The 21,879-nt window shown below is 48.7% G+C and overlaps 1 protein-coding gene across 2 annotated transcripts in view; it reads right to left on the reverse strand.

Moving 5' to 3' along the window:
* The window catches only part of COL6A3 (collagen type VI alpha 3 chain), an 81,509-nt gene that overhangs the window by 12,632 nt on the left and 46,998 nt on the right, over positions 1-21,879 (reverse strand). Inside the window, exons 20-39 of one of the 2 annotated variants that reach the window (XM_049101171.1) lie at positions 21,393-21,455; positions 20,715-20,780; positions 20,273-20,326; positions 17,705-17,740; positions 17,052-17,114; positions 15,924-15,986; positions 14,374-14,436; positions 13,364-13,426; positions 11,855-11,905; positions 11,476-11,511; positions 10,953-11,015; positions 10,163-10,225; positions 8,651-8,683; positions 8,531-8,567; positions 8,419-8,430; positions 7,825-8,318; positions 6,224-6,320; positions 4,726-5,424; positions 3,381-3,483; positions 599-1,026 (exon numbers count right to left, since the gene is read on the reverse strand). In XM_049101171.1, the coding sequence (XP_048957128.1) occupies positions 599-1,026; positions 3,381-3,483; positions 4,726-5,424; positions 6,224-6,320; positions 7,825-8,318; positions 8,419-8,430; positions 8,531-8,567; positions 8,651-8,683; positions 10,163-10,225; positions 10,953-11,015; positions 11,476-11,511; positions 11,855-11,905; positions 13,364-13,426; positions 14,374-14,436; positions 15,924-15,986; positions 17,052-17,114; positions 17,705-17,740; positions 20,273-20,326; positions 20,715-20,780; positions 21,393-21,455 (2,587 nt within the window). Of the gene's footprint in view, positions 1-598; positions 1,027-3,380; positions 3,484-4,725; positions 5,425-6,223; positions 6,321-7,824; positions 8,431-8,530; positions 8,568-8,650; positions 8,684-10,162; positions 10,226-10,952; positions 11,016-11,475; positions 11,512-11,854; positions 11,906-13,363; positions 13,427-14,373; positions 14,437-15,923; positions 15,987-17,051; positions 17,115-17,704; positions 17,741-20,272; positions 20,327-20,714; positions 20,781-21,392; positions 21,456-21,879 lie in introns of those variants that run through there. The other variant, XM_049101170.1, reaches the window with a different exon arrangement.

Raw genomic sequence — 21,879 nt, forward strand, 5'->3', positions numbered from 1 at the left:
GCCTCACAGAGGTAAGAGAAAGACTGCTTTCTAACAGGAAAAAAATAAATAAAATAAAATAAAATAAAATAAAATAAAATAAAATAAAATAAAATAAAATAAAATAAAATAAAACAAAACAAAACAAAACAAAACAAAACAAAATAAAATAAAATAAAATAATAAAATAAAATAAATAAAATAATAAAATAAAATAAAATAAAATAATAAAATAAAATAAAAGCAACGTTTGACAATTGTATGCCCTGACAGCACCTTCTCAAACACATCACCTAGATGTCTAAACCCCAGATTAGTGACTGTGTTCCAGCTGCTTTATAAACAGGCTCCTGGGGCACCTGGGTGGCTCCATGGTTGAGTGTCTGCCTTTGGCTCAGGGCGTGACCCTGGGGTCCCGGGATCGAGTCCCACATCAGGCTCCCCAGGGGGAGCCTGCTTCTCCCTCTGCCTGTGTCTCTGCCTCTCTCTGTGTGTCTCTCATGAATAGATAAATAAAATATTTAATAAATAAATAATAAATAAACAGGCTCCAGGGCACTGGCCCTGAACACAGGAAACGAGGATGTCCCCGGCTGGCAGCGCTATGCGTGCTTCTTACCCACGGGTTTCGAAGTGGCTGGCTTGGTGGCGGCCGGTTTGGCTCCCTGGGGCTTGGGGGCCTCGGGCTTGGCGGCCACCGGCCTGGCTGCAACGGGGGGTCTCACAGCTGCTGGCTTCGCTGCCACCGGCTTCGCTGCCGCTGGCTTCACCGCCACTGCAGGTTTGACCGTGGCCGTCTTTGTGGCCTCGGGCTTGGCGGCCTCGGGCTTGGCGGCCTCGGGCTTGGTGGCCACGGGTTTCGCGGCCATGGGTTTCGCGGCGGCCGGTTTGGGCGGGGCTGGCTTGGCTGCGGCCGGCTTTGAGGCCGGCAGGTTTACCACAGTTACTGGTTTCGTCGTGGTGGTCACTGGTTCTGTGGTGGTCATTGGCTTGGCTGTGGTCACTGGTTTGGATGTAGGACTTGAAGTAGCATTATTCGGAGTATTTCTGTTAAAACAAATTAAATACCGTATCAATCCATCCATCATTTTGCCTGCTCTAAAATTTACAAAAACACGCTCCCCATGAGCTATGTGAAATTGCTGCTCGATCAAAATGCATGCAGTAGTTTTTATATTTTGCATACAGCATTGCACATATTAAATTCCTTCCTTTTAGAATCTGTGCTGCAGCAAAGCACATAGGTAATAGAATCATTAAAAATGAAGCTTAGGGACGTCTGGGTGGCTCAGTGGTTGAGCGTCTGCCTTCAGCTCAGGGCATGATCCCGGGATCCTGGGATCGAGTCCCACATTGGGCTCCCTGCATGGAGACTGCTTCTCCCTCTGCCTGAGTCTCTACCTCTCTCTGAGTGTCTCTCATGAATAAATAAATACAATCTTTAAAAAAAATAAATGAATAATTTAAAAATGAAAAAAATAAAATAAAAATGAAGCCTCTAGTATAACTATAAATACACCTGACATCTTGTTTTTAATTTATAAAATATAATAAATGTTTTAATTTTTATAAACACAAACAATAATAAAATAATACTCAAACGACACCCTTAATTATAAAAAATGGCCAACTGAAACATATACACCCAAAATTAAATAAAGCCACCTAATAGCTACTCTCATTGTAAGAAAGTATCCACTCAATAAAATGTAGATCGGTGTGCTTCTAGCATCACCACCATGACCTGTGTCATCATAGCATTAATCATTCCCTCCCGGAGCGTATTGTGTATGTTTGTTGGCATTAATTTGGGGGTGAGGGTGTTTTGTGGTTTTGTTTTTTTTCACAATTTCTTGATCTGCTACAAATCCCTGAAAAGAACAGCAACATAATGAGACACAGCAGCACAGACTCAGCCCTCGTTCGCTTGTTGCCGAGACGCACCCTCATTCATTCTTAGGTCTGTCACGCTCTACGACTCCAGCAGCAAGTTTTCAACTTGGTGTCATAGAGCTTCAGATATTATGTTACGTCATTCATGTGGTTTCCCTAAGAATAAGGTTGAGGACAGGCCAGGGAATGTTTGAGAGGAATGACAACAAGAGTTAAGGCCAGGAAGAAAGAACCTCTGGACCTGGGTGACACAGGACACACCTCGCAGCCCCAGAAAGGGGCACAGTTCCCTCAGCTGTGATTGTCGGTCTGCCCGGCTGAGCATGGAGCCCGCCCTCCAAGGACACGGGCAAGGGCTGAAGGGCTTAGGGGTGAGACAGGGAGGCGGGCTCTCTGTCCCCACGCTGGAGGTCAGCCAGGAGTAAGCCACATACTCGTTTGTCAAGGATAATTCAAGTCCACATCTCCTCTAGGTGCTATCGTCAGAACCCTCTCCTACCCAAAGAGCATGGCAGTCTGTGGCACTCCCTTGGGAGTCTGGCACAGCGCCTGGACTCAGTTTCTGCCACCATGTCATCATCACCTAGCCCTCTGTCACACAGCCACACAGCCCTCCTCTCCGCTCCTGGAGTTGGCACCAGAGATGGAGCTGGGCCAGCATCCCTGTGAGTACAACTACCCCAGCCCCCACCTGCTCGTTAGCCTTTCTAGTAGAACATGCCCGGTGCCTCCTAGTGTCACCACCATCACCTGTGTCATCGTAGCACTAATTATTTTAAGATTTGGAATGCTTAATGTAGTCAATGTACTCAACCCTTCTGTGTGAGATCATTTCATACCAAGCGTAGTAGACACATGGCCCCAATTTCCCATCCTCTCCATTCCTGTGCCCTTCACAGTGTAATGTGATAGGGCCTCCTCTTGAGTCTAGCCCCCAACTCTTGAATTGGCCTGGCTGGCCATTGGATGTGCATTGGGCATGGAATGTGACAGGAGTAACAGCGTGCTGGTTCCAGCCTAGCCTCAAGAGGCCTCATGCCCTCGGACTTCTTTCATGGAACCCTGCCCATTCACCAGCGAGCAAACCTCCAACCCTGCCTCCTGGAGAATGAGAGGCCATGTGGAGCAGAGGTAAGCCAACCACTGAGACCTTCCCGACCACCATCCACTGTGGACAGGCCTCCGACCACAAACATATCTGTGAGCCCAGCAGGGACCAGAGGACTGCCCAGCTGAGCCCAAGCCAAAAAAAAAAAAAAAAAAAAAAAAAAAAACCACACAGAACTGTAGATTAAATAAATCGTTGCTTTAAGCCACTAAATTTTGGATAGTTTGCTATGCAATAAAAGCAAATGGATACAACAGATGGAAAGAAATGCTCCATGTGACCTTTTGGAAGTCACAATTTCTGGATTTCAATGTCTTTACCTATAATGTTGGGCGTTGTCTGGAGGACCTCTGCACTCCCCCTACACTATACTTTCTAAGACAATCATTACAATACTTACAATTGTTTGTGACCAAACTTCACAGGATTCTTTGTCAGTTGGTCCCCTTGGAACCAATCGCACTGTTTCCTGATATCTGGGGACAAGTAAAAAGCATTTTCACCTGGAGAGAAACAGAGAAAAAAAAATTTAAGTGCATGTGAATCCCATGCAAATGAAGATTAATCTGCTGATGAGTTAAATGGCTCACACAGCAGGTGGTCCATAAATATTGGTTGAATTCACTCATTCCTCCAGACAAGCGGAATCTAGTCAATTTAAACATTAAGCACAATGGTACTTGAGCCACAAAGCATCTCCAGCCAAAATCCTCCATTTGGCAAAATTTGGGTGATTAGGTTGAAGGAAATGTTGACTCAGCGTAAGGGGGAGACAGGAACAGAAGATCAAGCACGGGGTTTAACAAGTTCCAAGCTCATGAACCTCAAACTGCAATCAAATTACTTTTAATGTTTTCTCAATGTTGTGTTTAATAGAACTTTTGTTTTTAATCTTTGGAAGGCAGCGATGGTGGCTCCCAGGTGAACTGGCTGGCTTACCTTGGCTTCATGGGTTTTCTCTAGCACTTTTGAGGGACAGACTTCCACACATGGGAACACTGTGTTCATGGTCCTCACCTTTCCCATGAATAATAAACTCTCTGTACACGCATGTTTGTTCCTATTGTCTAGATGTCTCTCGTTAGTTAGATAACTCGCCTGGTCTGACTTGGGGCTGTGCACTGGGCCAGGCTCTGAGCACAGGGTGAACAATGCACCTCTTCACGGACCATGCAGTCTACTGGGACCACGGACTCCAAAGGAATAACCAGCGGGCCATGAAATAGATACAGTAAGTAGCGCCCAGATTAACGATGAGAAAGCCCTGGAAGTGGGGTGCTTTCATGGTGACCAGGGGCAGCTATGGATATGTTTTGAAGGTGAAGGTGAGCATCCCAGGGAGGAGATTCACATTAACAAAGGCCCAAGAGTTTCCAAGTGTGGGGTTGTTGGCTAAGCCCAGGTCAACACACCTCCTTCTAGGAGCTTCCCCATCTATCATGTCATGCATAATACATATGCGCTGGATCCACTGTTCATTCTCAGAGACACACGGTCTATGGCTGGGAGGTGCTCAGTCAGATTTGGTTGAATCAGTGAGTAAACAGGGACAGGATCTCCTGCTGTGTGTTCACTGCCAACCCTGGCTCCTAAAATATGTCTAGGATATGGTAGGTATCAATATATGTGTGTTGAATGAACAAGTCAACATCAGCACACTAGATGTCTTTTCTGTGGCCCATGTCCCAGGTAACCCCAGGCAGAAAGCCCTGGCCCAGGCACACACTGTCCCATGTAGGACTTACTGCCAACGAAGGATGGTAACAACCTCCCAAAGCGCATCAGAGGCTCTTCGTTAAGCTCAGTCGGCTTATCCAATAGTTTGAAGAAGACGTCATTCGGCTCACTGGCGAAGCTGTACACCTCCTTGACGTTCACCTTCCTGCCAATGCCCAGAATCACGAAGAAATAACCTTTGCATTTGGCCTGCAAGATGACTCTATGGGCCTCTTCCAGCTGCTCCTTCTCCACCTCACCTGTCAGCATCAGAACTATGATTTTTAAGTCCCGTGGGTTGGGGGCGCTTTCAAAGACATTCTCTATAGTGTATTCAATGGCACTGCCCAGGTCCCTGGTCCCTTCCAGCTGTGTCATTCTTCTGCTGAGAAAGTCCACCAGCTTCTCCTTGGAGCCATAGTCAGTCAGGGAGAACTCCACCTTCACGGGCGGTAGGCTGGGATTCCCCAGGGACTCATAGGGCGCATGCTGCACAACTGCCACTCTGGCAAAGTGCTGAGAGGCCTTGGGGTCAGGGCTTATGTCCAGCTGCCTGACCAGGTACCCTATGTACTTCTTCATCTCATTGAACTGGAACAGAGAGGTGGACTCAGAGCTGTCTAAGATGAAAGCCATGTCGATGTCCACATCGCTGCCCGCTGCTCTCCTATCCCTGAAGGAAGGCTTCCAGTTGCCAAATCCACAGGCCGGGTCAATGTTGCAGATGTCTAGAAAAAAGCACGGTACCCCATTTATTCTGTGACCCCTCACAGTAAGATATTGTACATCAATGTGCTGGGAGTTGGGGGTAGTTGAAATCATCCCATAATATAGAAACCTACTTATAGCTTGCTGCCACTTTGTGGCCATATTTCAGTTTTCATCAGCTAACACTAAATGAAACAAATCAGTAAGCTAAAGTCCTTGTTAGTATACTATGGTATTGGCATTAAAAGAAGAGGAAAAGGAAGAGAATAAAGAGGAGGAACAGTGGGAGGAGGAGGGAGGACATAGGGGTAGGAGGAGTGGGGAGAAAGAAGGAAAAGAAAAGAGAAAAAAGAAAAGAAAAGAAAAAAGAAAAGAAAAGAAAAGAAAAGAAAAGAAAAGAAAAGAAAAGAAAGAAAAGAAAAGAAAAAGAAAAAGAAAAAGAAAAAGAAAAGAGAAAAGAAAAAAGAAGGAAAGGAAAAAAAACTATTTCTTCACCACTCTTCGAATAAATGCGTTCCAGAAAGTCACAAAGACAGATCATTGAAATTTGGACGCCAAGGTCAAATAGAAGCAGAGCCTACTTTCTCCTTTATTTCCCATAAAATGAATCATTCCCTGTCAAAGAGAAGCTCTGTTTAAGGGGTTCCACTTTCAGTTAGGAAACTACTTATATGGGAATTACACCGGTAAACGTGAGGCTTTATGAATCTTCCTTTAACTCTAGCCCTTTATATGGATGGCGAGGATTCATTCGAATGCTACTCCGTGGATAGCACAGTACGCGTTGTAACGGATGTTCCTGCTAGGGAAGCCCCTTACCCAGGCAAACGTGGCAGGTCAGGACATTCTTCAAGAAGTCCGTGAGGTCTCTCCTAGCGGGTAGGACGAGCGCGTGCCCCACCGCTGTGTTATTGATCTGGTTTAAACAAAAGAAAATGCTTGGTAGGAGTGTCCATGGTAAGTAACTACTGGAAAATGTAGCTGAGGAAGAGAGTCACATCAGTAAAATAAACTTTCCAACAGATCAGTATCTCCTCTGGGCAGGTGGGGGGTTGGGGAGGAGGTACTGAGCCTAATCGGACAACCCAGATTTTCCTCTGTGGAGATGAGCTGCAGTTCAGATCCCACTCTTGCACTTCCTGCCAGGCCTGCAGGAAGATTATTTAACTTGTCTGGGGTCCAATTTCCTCAGCTGTGAAATGAGGAGACTCCTAAACTCCTCATGTCCAATTAGATAATGCATGTAAAAGGCCTGGGCTAGCCTCTAGGAAATAATGGGCACTTCTGTAGAATGGTTGTTTTCCTCAATCATTCCAGCCACTGACAATCATTAGCTCCATCCTCTCCCACTCTCCCAGGCCCAGAAAGGGATTTCCCGACAAAGCAAGTAATAACATCACATCTAGAAGATTCAAGAAGTCTTGCTTATCATCATGGCACCTAGGACACCATCCCTAAGCAGTCATTTAATGAATAATTACATTTAATTAATGAATGAATAATTGACTTTTCAAACTTGCTGAAACAATGCTGTCAAGAACCCTGTGATTCTGGGTTCTTCAGCCCAGGGGAGGGCCAATGTACATAAATGACCCCTTGCGAGGGTAGACAGCTGGAAGCCCAAGCTCAGTACGTTGTGCTCAAACTGGCTTATGGTTTGGCCTGAGAGATGGCACCAAAAACCAGACTGTCTTTCACTGACACAGGCAGTGGTAAGACCATAGAATACCCAGTCTAGAATGACAGATGCTAGAGACCATCCCTTCCCGACCTCGTCTTTCGCAGTCAAGAAATCTAAGACCCAGACAAGTTAAAGTGACGTGACCATATTACTTGTGGTGACTTGAAGCTATAAAGTGGATGGGTTGGATCTAGGGCTCTTGCCCATCATGCCCACCACCCCACTCATCTTGAGCAATGCCACCAGAATGGGCATTGAATAAATATTCATTGATTAATTAGCCAATCATATTTATTATTGTAACAATTAAACAAGTTATTTAAGCGAATGACAAGGGAGCACTCTGCAGCTTCGCAGCAAAGGCTGACCCTTGGCTGCCATCCTGGCTGGAGAAAGACTCAGAGAGGGGGGTGTAGATGGGGGTGCTGGGATCACTGACACTTGGGGGACCTCATTGGAAGACTGTAGGCCTCAGGGTCAGCCCTGGGAGGGTCTCCTCCAGCATGTGAGGGGGGACCCTGTGGCAATAAATCACAAGCCTGTGGCTGTCGCTCTAGTGCCAGAGCCACCCGGCTGTCCTGGAAATCTCACTAGAGTAGTCGCCAATCACAACAGCCTCCTCCAGGAGCTTTTGGAAACCATGGCATGAATTCATCAAGGAGGTACCAGGTGCCCGAGAAGCTTCTCAGAGCCCAAGAAGAACCGAGGGAAGAGTCAACAATGCCCCCAGGGCACAGACCTGCAACGCGTTGACCAGCTGCCGGTCCTCCTGGCTCGTGAGGAACAAGGGTGTGATCCCTGCGTCCGAAAGCTTTAGCACAGCCTCCCTGAGCTGTGGGGAGGCCCTCGTGGGCTTATTGCTGAAGAAAACAGCCACTTTTCGCATCAGGAATCCGTTTCTCACTCGCTTAAACGTGTTTCTGGCCACAAAGGACATGGCCGTTTCCAGGCTCTGCTGCTTGGATGTCAGCGCCACCTGAAGGTTCTTGATCTTGTCCAGAAGGACTGACTTCTTCTTGGAGTCGGCAAACCGGATCTCCGTGGTCACCTCGTTGTTGTAGGTGACCACGGCCACACGCGCCCCCCGCGGGCAGTTGCTCTCGGCAATGGTCAGGTCGCCCACAAGTTTCAGGACCACGTCCCTCATCCGGCTGAAGGTGTCTTGGGTGACCCCCTCTGAGGTGTCTAAAGCAAAGGCCAGCTCCGTCGGGAAGACGGGGCATTCCAGGGGCCCTGTGGGAAGTGGTGGGTTTCCAAAGACAAGCTTTACTTACTGGAAAAGGGAGGGTCTTCTTTCAGCAGGAGGGTAGTCACACGGCTGGAATCAACTTACCATAGCAGCAAGCTACGGAAGAAAGGAAGAGAACAGTGAATATGGTGACCACATGAGAATGTCAAACGTCCTACCAAATGGGGTCGCGGAGAGTGGAAAATCATGTACTTACGACATTTATCTTTGATGCTCTGGACAAGGGCACATTGCTTTAAAAGGAAAAGAAAGAAGCATGAGGGGGTGGACCAGGGACTCACAGCGCAAGGACGGGAGCTGTACACATGCAACTTACATCCATGGAGTCACCTCTGTTGCCTTTGGGACCCTGCGGAATAAGGAAAGAGGGGATGAGAAGGAGCACAGGTAGGCCGGATGCTGGGGCTGAGGAACCACCTTCGGATCCGAGTAAACCCCATGGAGGAAGCAAAGGTAGACCCTGGCCAACCTTGGTCATTTTCAGGTCCCCTCTTAGATTTGACTTTACTGCTCAAGGACCAATAGGGAGATAACTTTGAAGGCAAGAGTGTTTCCCTTGCAAGATAAATAGCCCTGCACCCCAGAAACCTGGAAGCTCATGACAAATCAAAGGGATCACATATTTGGGCTTGAGGCTACACATCGCTTCTCCTAAGAAGCACTTCCTTTGCACCTGCTAGCTTAGTACCTCCTGTTCACAGAAGGGACCGTGAGGAGGAGTCATTTAGCTGACCCTGGGCTCCAGAGGGGAAGCACGCCAGCTGGAGTCCATCCCGGAGGAGCCCCAAGAACAGACCCACAACCACCCTCAATCCCTCCTCCCAACCTGTGGCCTCCCTGACGGTCAAGCAGTCATCTTGTGGGCCCATCAAGTGTCTTTCCACGGGACTAGAGACTGGTTTACTTTTAAACACTTCACTTCTTAAAGGCAGCAATCACCTGACTCAGCCTTCACCCAAGTTCAACCAGTAGAATCCCTCAACCTTTCCTTGTAAGAATGATTGTCCATCATTCTTTGAACCTCATCGAATTTAATGTAGGGAGACAATACAGGGAAAGCTTCAAATAAGGAAACAAAGACATTCGTAGTGAAGAGACGTCCTGGAAAGCCTGCAGAAGGTCACCCTCCTGGCCCCCGGTGGCAGGGCACTCGTGGGTTTTAAACCACAAATCAGAAGCTCTCTCGGGCATTTTATAAACCAAAGGAAGTAGTCCACAGACCGACATCTGTCATAAATTATACTACTGGGATCCCTGGGTGGCGCAGCGGTTTGGCGCCTGCCTTTGGCCCAGGGCGCGATCCTGGAGACCCGGGATTGAATCCCACATCGGGCTCCCTGCATGGAGCCTGCTTCTCCCTCTGCCTATGTCTCTGCCTCTCTCTCTCTGTGACTATCATGAATAAATAAATAAAATCTTTAAAAAAAATAAATAAAAATAAATAAATAAATTATACTACTTCTACGATATGCAACCAAGAAGTATTAAAACTTGTACTTTTTTTTTGTCCTGTACACAAACCTCAAACAAACCTATACCAGGAAGTTATAAAGGCAAATTACAATATACCCTAGACCACAAGGTTCCATAAGAAACTTCTTTTTACAGCTTCTTGTTACTCTAAAACTCAAAACCTCTTTTCTCCATTGTAGTATCAAAAGAAAAGTGGTTTACTTGAAAAAAAAAAAAAAGGCAATAACAATACAAATGCAGCAGCCCTCTCTTGAGGAGAAGGGACAGTGGAAAGTTTATAAAGAGGCATGTGTAAAGCATCCAGTCCAGTGGCTAGATCAGAATTCGGGGGGTGGGGAGGAGGGAAGGTACTTACAGATGGTCCTGGGTAGCCAGGGTCTCCCTTCTGCCCAATTGCGCCCGGAGGTCCTGAATTTCCCTAGAAAGGACAGAACAAACATTGCTCAGCTATGGCAGGAGATGAGGAATCCCCATCTCCTATGGTTGGAAGGGGGCAGTGAAGGTGATCTAATTCAGCGTTCCCCCGTCACCATGAGAAATCTCTCCGTCAGATGCTTGCCCAAGAACCATCAATAAGACTATCCCTGGATGGACAAGAAACCAAAAAATGGCAATTAATCAGATCACTATTCAGTGGAGACAACCAATCTAATGTATTGAAACCCACCTCGAATAGTATGATGATGGAGTCTGGCTGTCTTCACTGAGCAAAGCGACAGGATAAGATGAGGGTTTTAACTGTATTTTAAGCTAAAAACAACAGTTTCCCACATCCAGACCACAATTTGCTAAGTCAAGACTCGGTGTAATCTTAAGAGGGTGAGTAAACATCCATTGAAGAGAGTAATTCAGAGCTAAAAGTAGCTTAGGGAAGAGGACTCTAATGGTGGGGAGGAGGGCAGCGTGTGGTCTCGTGATCTCTGAGATGTGTTAGAGGAAGGCGTTCTCAGAGCCTCCTCACGAGGACGGCATGGCTGACGGAGGACAGAGCAGACAACCACAGAGGGTCCTGAGGACACTGCTCTGGGGCTTAGGATTCCTTCTCTTCTTCCCTAAACTACAACTAGCTAGGTTGCAAGTGAAGAAGAATCATTTTTACTACACATGTTCTCATTCCCCACCTGCCTGCAGGTGGGCAGACTCACCCTTCGGCCTCTGATGCCTTTGGGTCCCGGTGGTCCGCCTGTCCCTGGCTCACCAGGGACTCCCTGGGAAGAGATCCAGAAAGAAATGCATTAGGCTCTGAAATGGAGGGTCTAGCTGAGGGTCCCAGGGGCATCCGGACCATACTTCCTGGGGTAGCCAAGTGGCTCACTCTGATTTACATTCCACTGCCTTCCTAGTCCATTTGTGTCCCTTGCAGTCAGCCTTAGCTTGTTGAACCCGTGGTGACAATACCACACTGATCACAGCATTTTGAGTTTACAAAGTATGTTACTGCTGCATCATTTCATTTAACCCTCACAGGTCTCGAGGCAAGTGCACACTGTCCCGTCCACCTAACAGATGAGGGCATACCTCAGAGAGGCCGAGGCCTTCCCTGGGTCCTGGTTAGTAAGCAGCTGACCCAACACTAGCACCTCAGTGTTCTGATTTCCAGCCCATGAACACACCAGACTCAGGCACAAACAACAGTGACATTTCACCATTAGGGGAATATTTATTTACCTTTGGACCTGGGTATCCAGGGAATCCTCTTTCTCCCTGTAAGAGAGAAATAAGTAACTCAGTATTTGGTCCCAATTTAAGTGCATCTAAAATACATTATTCTTGAGCTGAAATTATATATATATATATATATATATATATATATACACACACACACATATATATACACATATATATACACACACATATATATAATATATATAATGAAATATATATATTTATATATTATGAAATATATGAAATATATATTATGAAATATATATATATATCCCTGGAGTCATCAGGAGAAAAAAATTCTTGATATTACAATAAAATTTTGAGAAATAATTCTCTAAAAATATAAGTTGTCAGAAGTTCAAAGAACCTAGCAGATACATACTTTTTTGCCTTTGCGTCCTTCACTGCCAACCCCGTCTCTGCCATCGTCGCCCTAGGGGTGGAAAGACAGCAATACTGCAGGCCGCCATGCGGGGCACTGCACAGCCACCTCTGTCTAGAGGCCTGAGCACAGGGTCTTTGGGTCCCTGAAGTGTTCCCAGATCAAGGACGTGTTCCTGCTCCCATCCCATCCTCCAGGTACAAACAAGACTGCATCTGGAAAAGGATGTGCTTAATGGGCTCCTTTGGCGAAATGGTGCTGGTGTGGCACCAATATAAACAATTGACAGCCACTGGAAAGACACCGCTTGGGCATAGAATCACAGACCCACTGAACCCAAGACTCTGAAAGTGGAAAGGATTCCCTAAGGCCACCCTGACTCTGCATCTTTGGGTCTTTGATTCTACTTCAAAGCAAGAACGCAGTCTCTCATGCCTTCCCGAGTGCTCCTGTGCTCAGACTCTGTCCCCTCCCCTCCTAACAGTCATGCCGTAGACTACTTTCATTCCCAACTCCCCCTTCCTGTGCTCTTGGATTGGTCCCATCACCCCCACCATGGGAGATCTTCAGAACTGGATTCCATTAACGATTTCAAAAGATCAGAAGAATGCATGTAAAATATACATTAATATCTCTAAAATGTACATGGAGCGCACTACATAGTTAATTTACGCTTTTGAGCAAACTTTAACAGTGAAAGAGCTGTTGTCCAAAAATTTATGGACACAATCAAGAAGAGATTCCCTGCAATGGTCTGAAGAGATTTTAAAGTCTGATTTTTTTCGCCCTCTGCTCCTGAAACTAACAGTGACAGAAATGGATCTTTTAAATGCCAGAAATGGATCTTTGCCGTAGAGAAGTTGCATACACCCCAAAAAATATTTTAAAGTTTGGGATTATACATCAAATAAATCTGGTCCATTTTAGCTATACTGCCTCATTCTTTAAAAATTCTCAATATTCTGTAGACTTCTTTTCCCTGGATAGAAATGTATATTACGAAGATAGAATGTATATTATTCGTGAGCAAATAGATTATTATTATAGATTAGTTTTAAATGACATTTTTAAAAATGAGTTATCGAGGTAGTAACTTTTATTCCTAGGATGTCTCATTCAAAGGAAATGGTTTCAATCTGGATCGAGACCTGAACAGATCCAATTCCATTTTAACCAAAGGATATTTATTTCTTTGCGGAAAAGCTCCTGCAAGACTGAAAATGAAAGTATATCCCACTTCATCGAGTCCCCACATTCACTTAGGAAAAAAATGTCTTTCCTCAGTCTTCTCTGATGGAATGAAACTGATTTGAAATTCACTTGCTGTTTATAAGCAGAAGGTTTTGCTGTGTTCAATCGGATCCCAAGGACACAAGAAGCAACTATCAAGTTACCCTTATTTGGAACCCAGTTAATGGGCAATGATGAAGCCTAGCCCAGAGCAAGGCCCCCGTCTCCCCACCTCCCGCCTTCTAGCGAAGGATGAGCCACAGCACGTCTTGATCTTACCGTCTCCCCTCGAGGACCCCGGCTCCCAATGCCTCCCTTCTGTCCCGGCTCTCCAGGCTCACCCTACACAAAAGAAAATTTAAAAAATTAAAAAATAAAAAATAAATAAAAAGCTGAGACAGCGGTGGTTCCAAGGCCAACTTAAAATGTGATTCTAAGCCATTCATGTTCTATGCAATGCTCATGGTAGGGTTGCTGCAAGCTGCTCCCTTCATCTTTTAGATTTTGATAAAAATGATTTTTTTTTTTAAATCGCAGTGCTTGTGTGTACATGCCAGGAAAAGAATCCAGGAAAAGTCTGTGTTTGTCCCTTGCATTAGCATGGCACGGGGACATGCTGATGGGGAAGAGAGAAACAGAAACAGGGGGAAAGAAGCCAGGAGAGTCAGTGGGCATTGAATTCAGCAGGGAAACCCAACAACACCAGCAAGAGACGCAGAGACAAATGTGGATTCACATGAACACATTTCCTTTGTGGAGAAAATGCTGCCCTTCCAGACTGGTTCTGATAAATTGTGGTTTTCTTAAGGCTTACGGAAAGTCTGTTCTCAGACAGCCTTCATGTAACAAGCTGCCGTTATCCAAAACAGTCGGGCATCTGGGCCTCTTGGATAAGCTAAATATGGCCAGCAGAGCTCCGTGTGTGCACTGCCAGTGTTGAAAGGATGCGTGTGCAATGCAGCACAGAAGCTGTGCTAGGCATCCCCAATCTGCTCGGATGGCTCTGAGGAGCCACAAACCACGCATGAATAGAATCAGGTCATCCACCTGCTGCTGGAGGGTTATGGCCATGAGATAGCCAAGCCACTGAGTACAGCCCACATGTTCCCTTGGGGTGGGGACAAGACAGGGATCCCACGGGCCAACCTGGCTGGCGACAGGGGAAGCTGGGTGCAAGCAAAGCAGGAGGGCACAGGGACAGGAGAGAGAGAGAGAGAGAGAGTGAGGCCACGGAGGGTCTGGCTGGGCTTGGGCCTCAGGAAATGAGTCCTACTTTTGTCAAGACGCACCTTTCTTCCCAGGGGACCGATCCTGCCACGCTCCCCAGGAACGCCTGTGGTCCCTCCGCCTCCCTGCAGCACGAGGAGAGAGGAGCGTGTCGATGAAACATTCACCCTGCAAGCCCAAGGGCCTGAACCCTGCCCTCCCCCGACCCCGCTGCACTCAGGGCCACGCACGGTGCTGGAGACCCAAATGCACGCATGCACAGACACCACTTATGCAAACTGAAAGTATCACCTGATCGCTCAGCACCTGTTTCCCCGGAGGAACACATGCTGCTGTTACCAGTCACATACCCCGAGGCCCTGACCAGAGAGGACCAGCACCCGGATATTATGTGGCTTTGTTTCCCTGTCCACACCTGCACACTGACCCCTGGGTACACAGGTGTGGAATCCTGTGTCCCTGTATCCACTGAGGGAGCAAATAAATAATGAAGAAACAGCTCTTCAAATGGAGCGCAGCCCCCAGAGCCCGGAAATGACCAGAACAAAGATGCCAACAACAGGGGGTAGCAGCTACTTGGCATTGGTGACCGTTTGAAGAGCTTCACCTCACCCCCACTCCACCGTAAGCTCTCGACCAACCAGAGCTTAAATGATGTGAACAGAACCACAGGAGCTTTGAAAATAGGGATTTCTCAGTTTGCAGACCGGGGAAGGATGTCTAAGCGAACAGAGGTTCTCACAAAGTTTCTGCTTCACTGTCCGACCTTTTGTTCCTTTAAGGAGCAACAGGTCAATTCTTTGCCAGTTTTCGGTCACTATCGTTTTCCATAACAAACGACAGGGGAGCTCCTGTGTCAGACAGGAGGGACGCCCGAGGGTGCAGCGTTGGGTGCTGGGTCCCCACTCAGCTCTGACACATTTCTGCTCATCGTCACCAACCACAGAGATGATGTTCATGCCTGTGGCCATGCAAGTATAAGGAGCAGCTTCTGTGTCAGACCTGAGGACGGGGAACGCCTCACACAAAACACCGAACCCCAAGGCAATGTCAAGGGGCCACCTGTGAAACAACTTGGCATTAGCGGAGAATGTGGGCAGATTGAGTTAGATCTTAAGTGGGTCTAATCCTCAGACTTTGGAGATGCAGGGCGGCCCCTCTGTGCTCACCACCCAGCTGGGCCCTGTTTGGAAGGAGCAGCACTAGGATTTAGAAACCGCCGGAGGAGCACCCGGGTGGCTCAGCAGTTGAGCATCTGCCTTGGAGTTCCAGGATCGAGTCCCACATCAGGGTCCCTGCAAGGAGCCTGCTTCTCCCTCGGCCTGTGTCTCTACCTGTCTCTTTCTGTCTCTTTATGAATAAATAAATACAATCTTTGAAAAAAAAAAGAAAGAAAGAAAAGAAGCCCCCAGAGCACCAAGCAACAGTGTCTCTTACTTCTTCGGGGAGACTGGCCAGTCGCCGTGAGGACCGAGGCTGACTCAGGGTGTGTGTTGCCAGGGATGAGGCGAGGGGGAGTCTATCTACAGTGACACCATCCACGGGACCTCAGCCTGTGCAGGCCCTGGCTCTCTGCTTAGCTAAAGACAGGGGTGCGATCGAACCGACTTACCCGAGGCCCAGAAATGCCTTGTTCACCGATCAGCCCTGGAGGACCTGTGGGACCAGGTGGACCCTGAAGAGATAAAATGCCAACGTAAGTGCTGTGTGGAGGTGGCGCTCCATGAGGAAGCTCACTCAGGGTGACACCTGCACATGGCACAGAGCCCAGAGCCCCGCTCTTTTTGGCGCAGCCAGAAAGCCCGCTGGAGACCACGCTCCTGTCTCAGCTGTTAACAGCAGCTCCAACCCAGGACACAAATGGGGAAGTTAATTAAAAAAAAAAAAAATACAAGGAACAAGGGGCGCCTGGGTGACTCAGTCAGTTCAGCGACCAACTCTTGATTTCAGCTCAGGTCCCGATCTGAGTCATGACATGGAGCTCCGCGTCAGGCTCCGTGCTCAGTGCGGAGTCTGCTTCAGTCTCTCTCTGTCTTCCTCTCCCTCTGCTCCTCCCCTCCTCACTCCTTCTCCCTTTCTCTCTTTCTTTCTCTCTTTCTCTTTGTCTCTCTCTAACATAAAGAAATAAAAATCTTTTAAAAAATTACGAGGAACAAGGGTTGAAACAAAAGCTTGTACACAGATGTCCCCGGCAGCACCATTCACAATTTCCAAAAGGTGGAAAGAGTCTGAGTGTCCACCAGCCGACGACTGGGTAAACAGATTGTGGTCTGTCCACGCCGTGGAATATTCCTCAGCCATCGAAAGGAAGGAAGCGCAGACACACACCACTACGTGGATGAAACTCCAAAGCATGATGCTCAGTGGAGGAGGCCAGACACAAGAGGCCGTATATTGTGTGACTGTGTTTACATGAAATTTCCAGAAGAGACAAACCCACAGAGACAGAAGGGAAATGAGTGGTTCCCAGGAGCTGAGGGAGGGGAGATGGGAGTGACTGCGTAACGGGTAAGGGGCTCCTCTGGGGAAGGTGGACACGTGTAGAGCTCAGGGTCACAGCATTGCCAATGGACTATCTGCCATGGAACGGTTCGCTTCACGATGATTAGTTTTGCATCCGATTTTGTAAAATTGACTCTCACCTCATTTAAAGACAAGCAACTAAGCATCCGGGAAACATCACAAGGCATGCAGCCACACCTTGGGCGGGGGTGGTGGGGGTGGGGGTGGGGTTACTGACCTGCGCACCTCGGGCCCCCTGCTCTCCCGCGGAGCCCGGCTGGCCCGGGCCGCCCTTGTTGCCCTTGGAAACAAAAGAAGATGGAGGGGGTGTCAGGATGGTTTTCACCAATGTCAGCCATCTGCTCTACAGTCACACCTGGACAAGGCGACAGGAGAACAGCCCTATGGGGTGGGGGTGGGGGGGTGCGGAGGCCATGGAGGAGGCGGCTCCGGGACGAGACGTTGGGCAGGTACAGCGGTGTCTCTCTGCACTCTTAGGATGGTTTTCCACTCTTTTCACCCTCTGCTCAAGATGGCTTTGGAAAACAAGGTTTGTTTTTTTCTTTTGTTTTGTTTTTTTCATCCAAACCTGTCTTGCCCGGGTGAGCAGATGGACACAGGAAGATGCTGAGACTGGTCAATGACCTGACAAGTGGGCCCATCGGGGATAAGGGATGCCGGACATCGCCTCCTCCATCTCTCGCCTTCGCTTTTGGTCCCTGTCCCCATGGCCCCTTGGTCTCACAAGCCGTTTAGAAGAGCCTCACGTTAAGGAATTGGTAGAGAAGGTGGCTGCAGCTGATCGAGCGCCACGCCTCGCTGGCAAAGGGACAGGGCACATGGGGAGTCATGATGTGATGCTGGGAAAGAGGCACCAAGTTAGAGACCTACCTTCGTTCCTGCTGGTCCCCTTCGGCCAAAGCCACCCTGTGGAGAAGTCACAGAAAGTGAGAGGGAGCCTGGGGACGGAGCCGCTGTGCACCTGGCCGGCCCCGAGCAGACGTGCACGCGCCACCCTTCCTCCTGCCCTCATCTCCGCGAGCTTTTGCTTCCGTGCTGCCCTGTTCACCACCCAGATGGAAGCTTTCAGAGTGACTCCAGACCTGCCAAGCAAAACAATGACTCGTTCTGGCTGGATGATCCCAGCCAGTCTCACACAAGGATGTGAAATGGTAATGTCAACCTGTCTGCTTTACGACCGAGTTCCTAACTGCAGGGCGAAGTCATGAAATATGTTCATTCTCGTGGAAGGGAGTCCCAAGCTCTCCAGATGCTCCCGGCCAAATATAACACATAGTTGGTTAAGTAAAGTATTGGGATTGTGCATATGTGGACCTAAAAGCCCAACTGTGCTTAGTCTGGGCTCATGACTTGGCAACGTCTCCCTCGATGTTCTAGAAGTGACCCTTAATTCAAATAAACGTGGACCTGCTGCATTAAGTCATCCTTTAATCCCAATTTTGTGATGCTTCCTCTCCAGAGCAAAGGTTCAGGATCGGAACTCACGGAGGTCCTGGGTGTATCTTTGCGAGGTAAGGGCTGGTATTCTGGAGACTGTAACACAATAGTTCTGTTACGGGCTTGACGCATCTGCTGCATCAACCAAAGAAACACACTCTTCACTCCCAATGGACAGGCCCAGAGATTTTCTGGGGTGACGGCTTTGCCGTTATTCACTGTGATGGCAGCTTCTTTAAGGGAAGACCTTGGCCTCCTTCTATGGATGACACATGGACAAGTGGAGGGGGAAGGGACGGGCCAGGCCACTCCTTCAGAGTAAACAATCTGGCTGGCCTCCCCCAACCCCGGCGAGGGGACATCCTAGAGTATGACTAGAGGCCACCAGTGCTGGATGACGTACAACTGAGGCCAGAGACAGCCTGCAGAAGCCTGAGTGGTAGACTGAGGCATGAGGTAACCCAGTGGGAAGGACACAGGTCACCCTGGCATGAGCCTGGCACAGTGAGGTCCTAAGGGAAGGAGGAGGAAGCTGACAACCAGGCCTTCCCCGGCCATCAAGGGAAGAGTCTATGAGAGCCCTTGACCCCGTATCAACTTCAAACCCAAGTGTCTACCTTGCATGTAGAAATCAAACAAATTGGCTGCATGGCTCTATTAATAATCATTTCATGAAAACCAGGTTTGGCTCCCCTCACGACCGGAGCCGTCAGCACATCATGACAGACAATAGAGTATTTCCTCATCGCTTCGTCATCACACAGCTCCTCGGCATTATTCAAATATAATCCTCAGAACATTTAAGACAGCATCTTCAAATTTTGCTTGCCTCTGAATTATAAAAGCATAACCTAAAAGATTATGCCTAGGGGCACCTGGGTGGCTCAGTGGATGAAGCGTCTGCCCTCGGCTCGGATCATGATCTCGGGGGTCCTGAGATCGAGCTTCGCGTTGGGGTCCCTGCTCTTCGGGGAGCCTGCTTCTCCTCCTCCCTCCACCCCTACCCTTGCTTGTGCTCTCTCTTGCTCTCTCTCAAATAAATAAAGGCTTTAAAAATAATAATAAATAATAAATAAATAAATGTGCCCAAGGCATATCATGCCATCATGAGTAAGAGTCACTCCTCCCCAAAAGCGCCCAGTGCAGAGCACACGGCTGATGGTGCCACCACCGGTCCAGCTCCCAATGCGAGGCTGGCACCAGGGAACAGGCGGAGGTGCTGTTGTTGGCTACGCAGCCCAGCCCGGGGTGCTGTGCTGTGCCGCCCGCTGAGCAGAGCCACCCTGACGGCCCCTGAAGATTTATCCGCCTCCAGACCGCTCCTCCCCGAGCAGGGACTCTCTCCCCGCTTCCAGAGCCGAGCTCTGGGTACCCCACCCCACCCCCCCGCCCGGGCCCAGAGCTTGTGTACATAGCTTTGGCTTCAGCCTTCCGCAAGCCTCAGAGAACCTGCATGCAACGTGCCGTCTGGCAGCAGACATTTGTGAAATGTCTTGAAAAAGCAGCTGCAAGATGCGATTCACGAGAAAACAGAATCCGGTTCCGTTGCTTGAACTACAGCAGCACCGACCAACCAACCAACCATTATGACGCCAACACGTACACGACCCGTCGGCCCTCCTCCCCCTAACGCCCTCATTCCCCTCTGTACTCCTGCTTCAGTTTGGATTTTAAAAATATTTAGTGGGATTAAAACCTAGCCAAATACGTGAAAGCAGCGAAGGCATCGCTTTTAAAAGCCTCTGTTGGATGCTGTGCTTTGGACAAGAGGCAAGGAGAACCCCGGGGCGGGAGGAGGGATGGGGCACAGAACAAATGGTGAGCATGAAACACGTCCATAAGCACCAAGATTTGGGTGACAGCAGTTTCAAGAATCCCTTTAAAGTCCCTAAATATAAAGCTGCTGAGTAACTCTGCCCCAGAGCGCGTTGGTGGGCCACTCAGGCGGCGGCACTTGCTCAATCTCCCCATGGAAGCCCCCAAGCCCCAAGATGCACTCACTTCCTTCCCGGGGTCTCCAGGACTTCCAGACACCCCGTCTCTCCCAGGGAGACCCTGATGGGAGGAAAAATCGGTGTAAGATTCTCAGCTGCAAAGAAGACCATCAAACTCTGCACACTGCACCAGAGGCCGCGGGGAAGGGCGCACACACACAGGGTGGTGGGCTGCTTGGGGGGACCCCTGAGACGTGGGCCGTGCCCGGCTTCGGAAGCCTCTGGCTTCACAAGCACTTTTCACTGATATCTAAGGGGAACAAATTCTGCAGGTAAGTAGCAGTTGCTCCCACTCCCTGTTGGAGACTCCCTTCACCAAGGGGTCTGCACCCCGCGCGTGGGCCCCACAGCCTTGAAGACCACCTCCGTGGCCTCTGCGGCGGCGGTGGGCATGCGGGGAGGGGGCCAAGCACTCAGCCAAGGGGGTCTGGGATTGCAGGGTGTCGTACCATGGGGCCGATGTCTCCAGTTTCTCCTTTAGGTCCTCTCTGCTGACTGTCCCGTCCTGAGTCACCCTGCAAACAACACAGGTCAGGGACATGAGCTGCATGTGCAAGCAAAGGATGCTTTCAGTTCACTTTAGGGAAAGAGATGGAAAAGAAAGGCTTGTGGCTTCTCTCGTTCTGTGACTCTATAAAACCCCATGCCAGGCCAGCCTCCTCTCCTCCGGGCCAGAACCAGGCAAGAGTGACCCTGGGGGATCATCCTTCTCACTGAGGAAGGGCCACCGCCCACCGTCCAGGGCCAAGAGTGGTTGATGACCCCATGGGCAGGCTGTGGGTCGTGGGTGGGATATGGCCGAGGGGCGGCCCCTCAGGGTCTGACGTGTTGGTCACCCCTAATACTTTCCTGACCACTCAGTCCAGCTGGATGAAAGCGCCCTGAGGCCACCTTTTAGGGATACTTCTGAGGTCTTTGTAGGAAAGGCCCTGCAAACACTTTATCTCTGCTGGTAGAGAGCAAACACATCTCCAAAATTGTAGGAAGAGGACAAACCATGTGTGTTACCAACACATGTTAAGGCCATTTCAGAATTCTGGTTTAAAATTCTTCCCTTCAACCCACGTCGCCGAAACCCTCTTCCCCGAGACGCGGGTCTCACGCTGCGGGTGAGGACTTCCCCTTACCGGGTCACCTCGAAAGCCAACGTCTCCTCTCTCTCCTTTGACCCCTTTAGGTCCTTTGTCACCCTAAATAAAAAGCCCAAGCGGAGACAAAAATTAGGTAGGGTTTCCAATTTGTATGTCACCCTTAAAATCACGTACTTTAGGTCGTAAATCTTTAACAGGATAGCATTTCCCATTTGCGCATTTACAGAAAGGTAAAATCACTTCCAGATATTTCTGATTTGTTCTGGTAATCCCAAATATTTACTGGGACCTATTCTGTACCAGACACCGGGGGTTTATTTAAACAGATCACACTCAGCTCGTGCCCTATGAGACATACCCTTCAAACAAACAAAAATATATGATGTAATTGTCACAGGTGATAGAGGACAGAGTGGATGCCAACCCTGGAGGACATCAGAGAAGGCTGCCTGGAGGAAGCAGTCTTCACAGACATGAATTAAACAAGTATGTATTCCTTAGGTAAAATATTTCTAGTTTTTCC

Source organism: Canis lupus, chromosome 25 (genome assembly GCF_003254725.2).
Source record: "Canis lupus dingo isolate Sandy chromosome 25, ASM325472v2, whole genome shotgun sequence".
Classification (NCBI taxonomy): domain Eukaryota; kingdom Metazoa; phylum Chordata; class Mammalia; order Carnivora; family Canidae; genus Canis; species Canis lupus.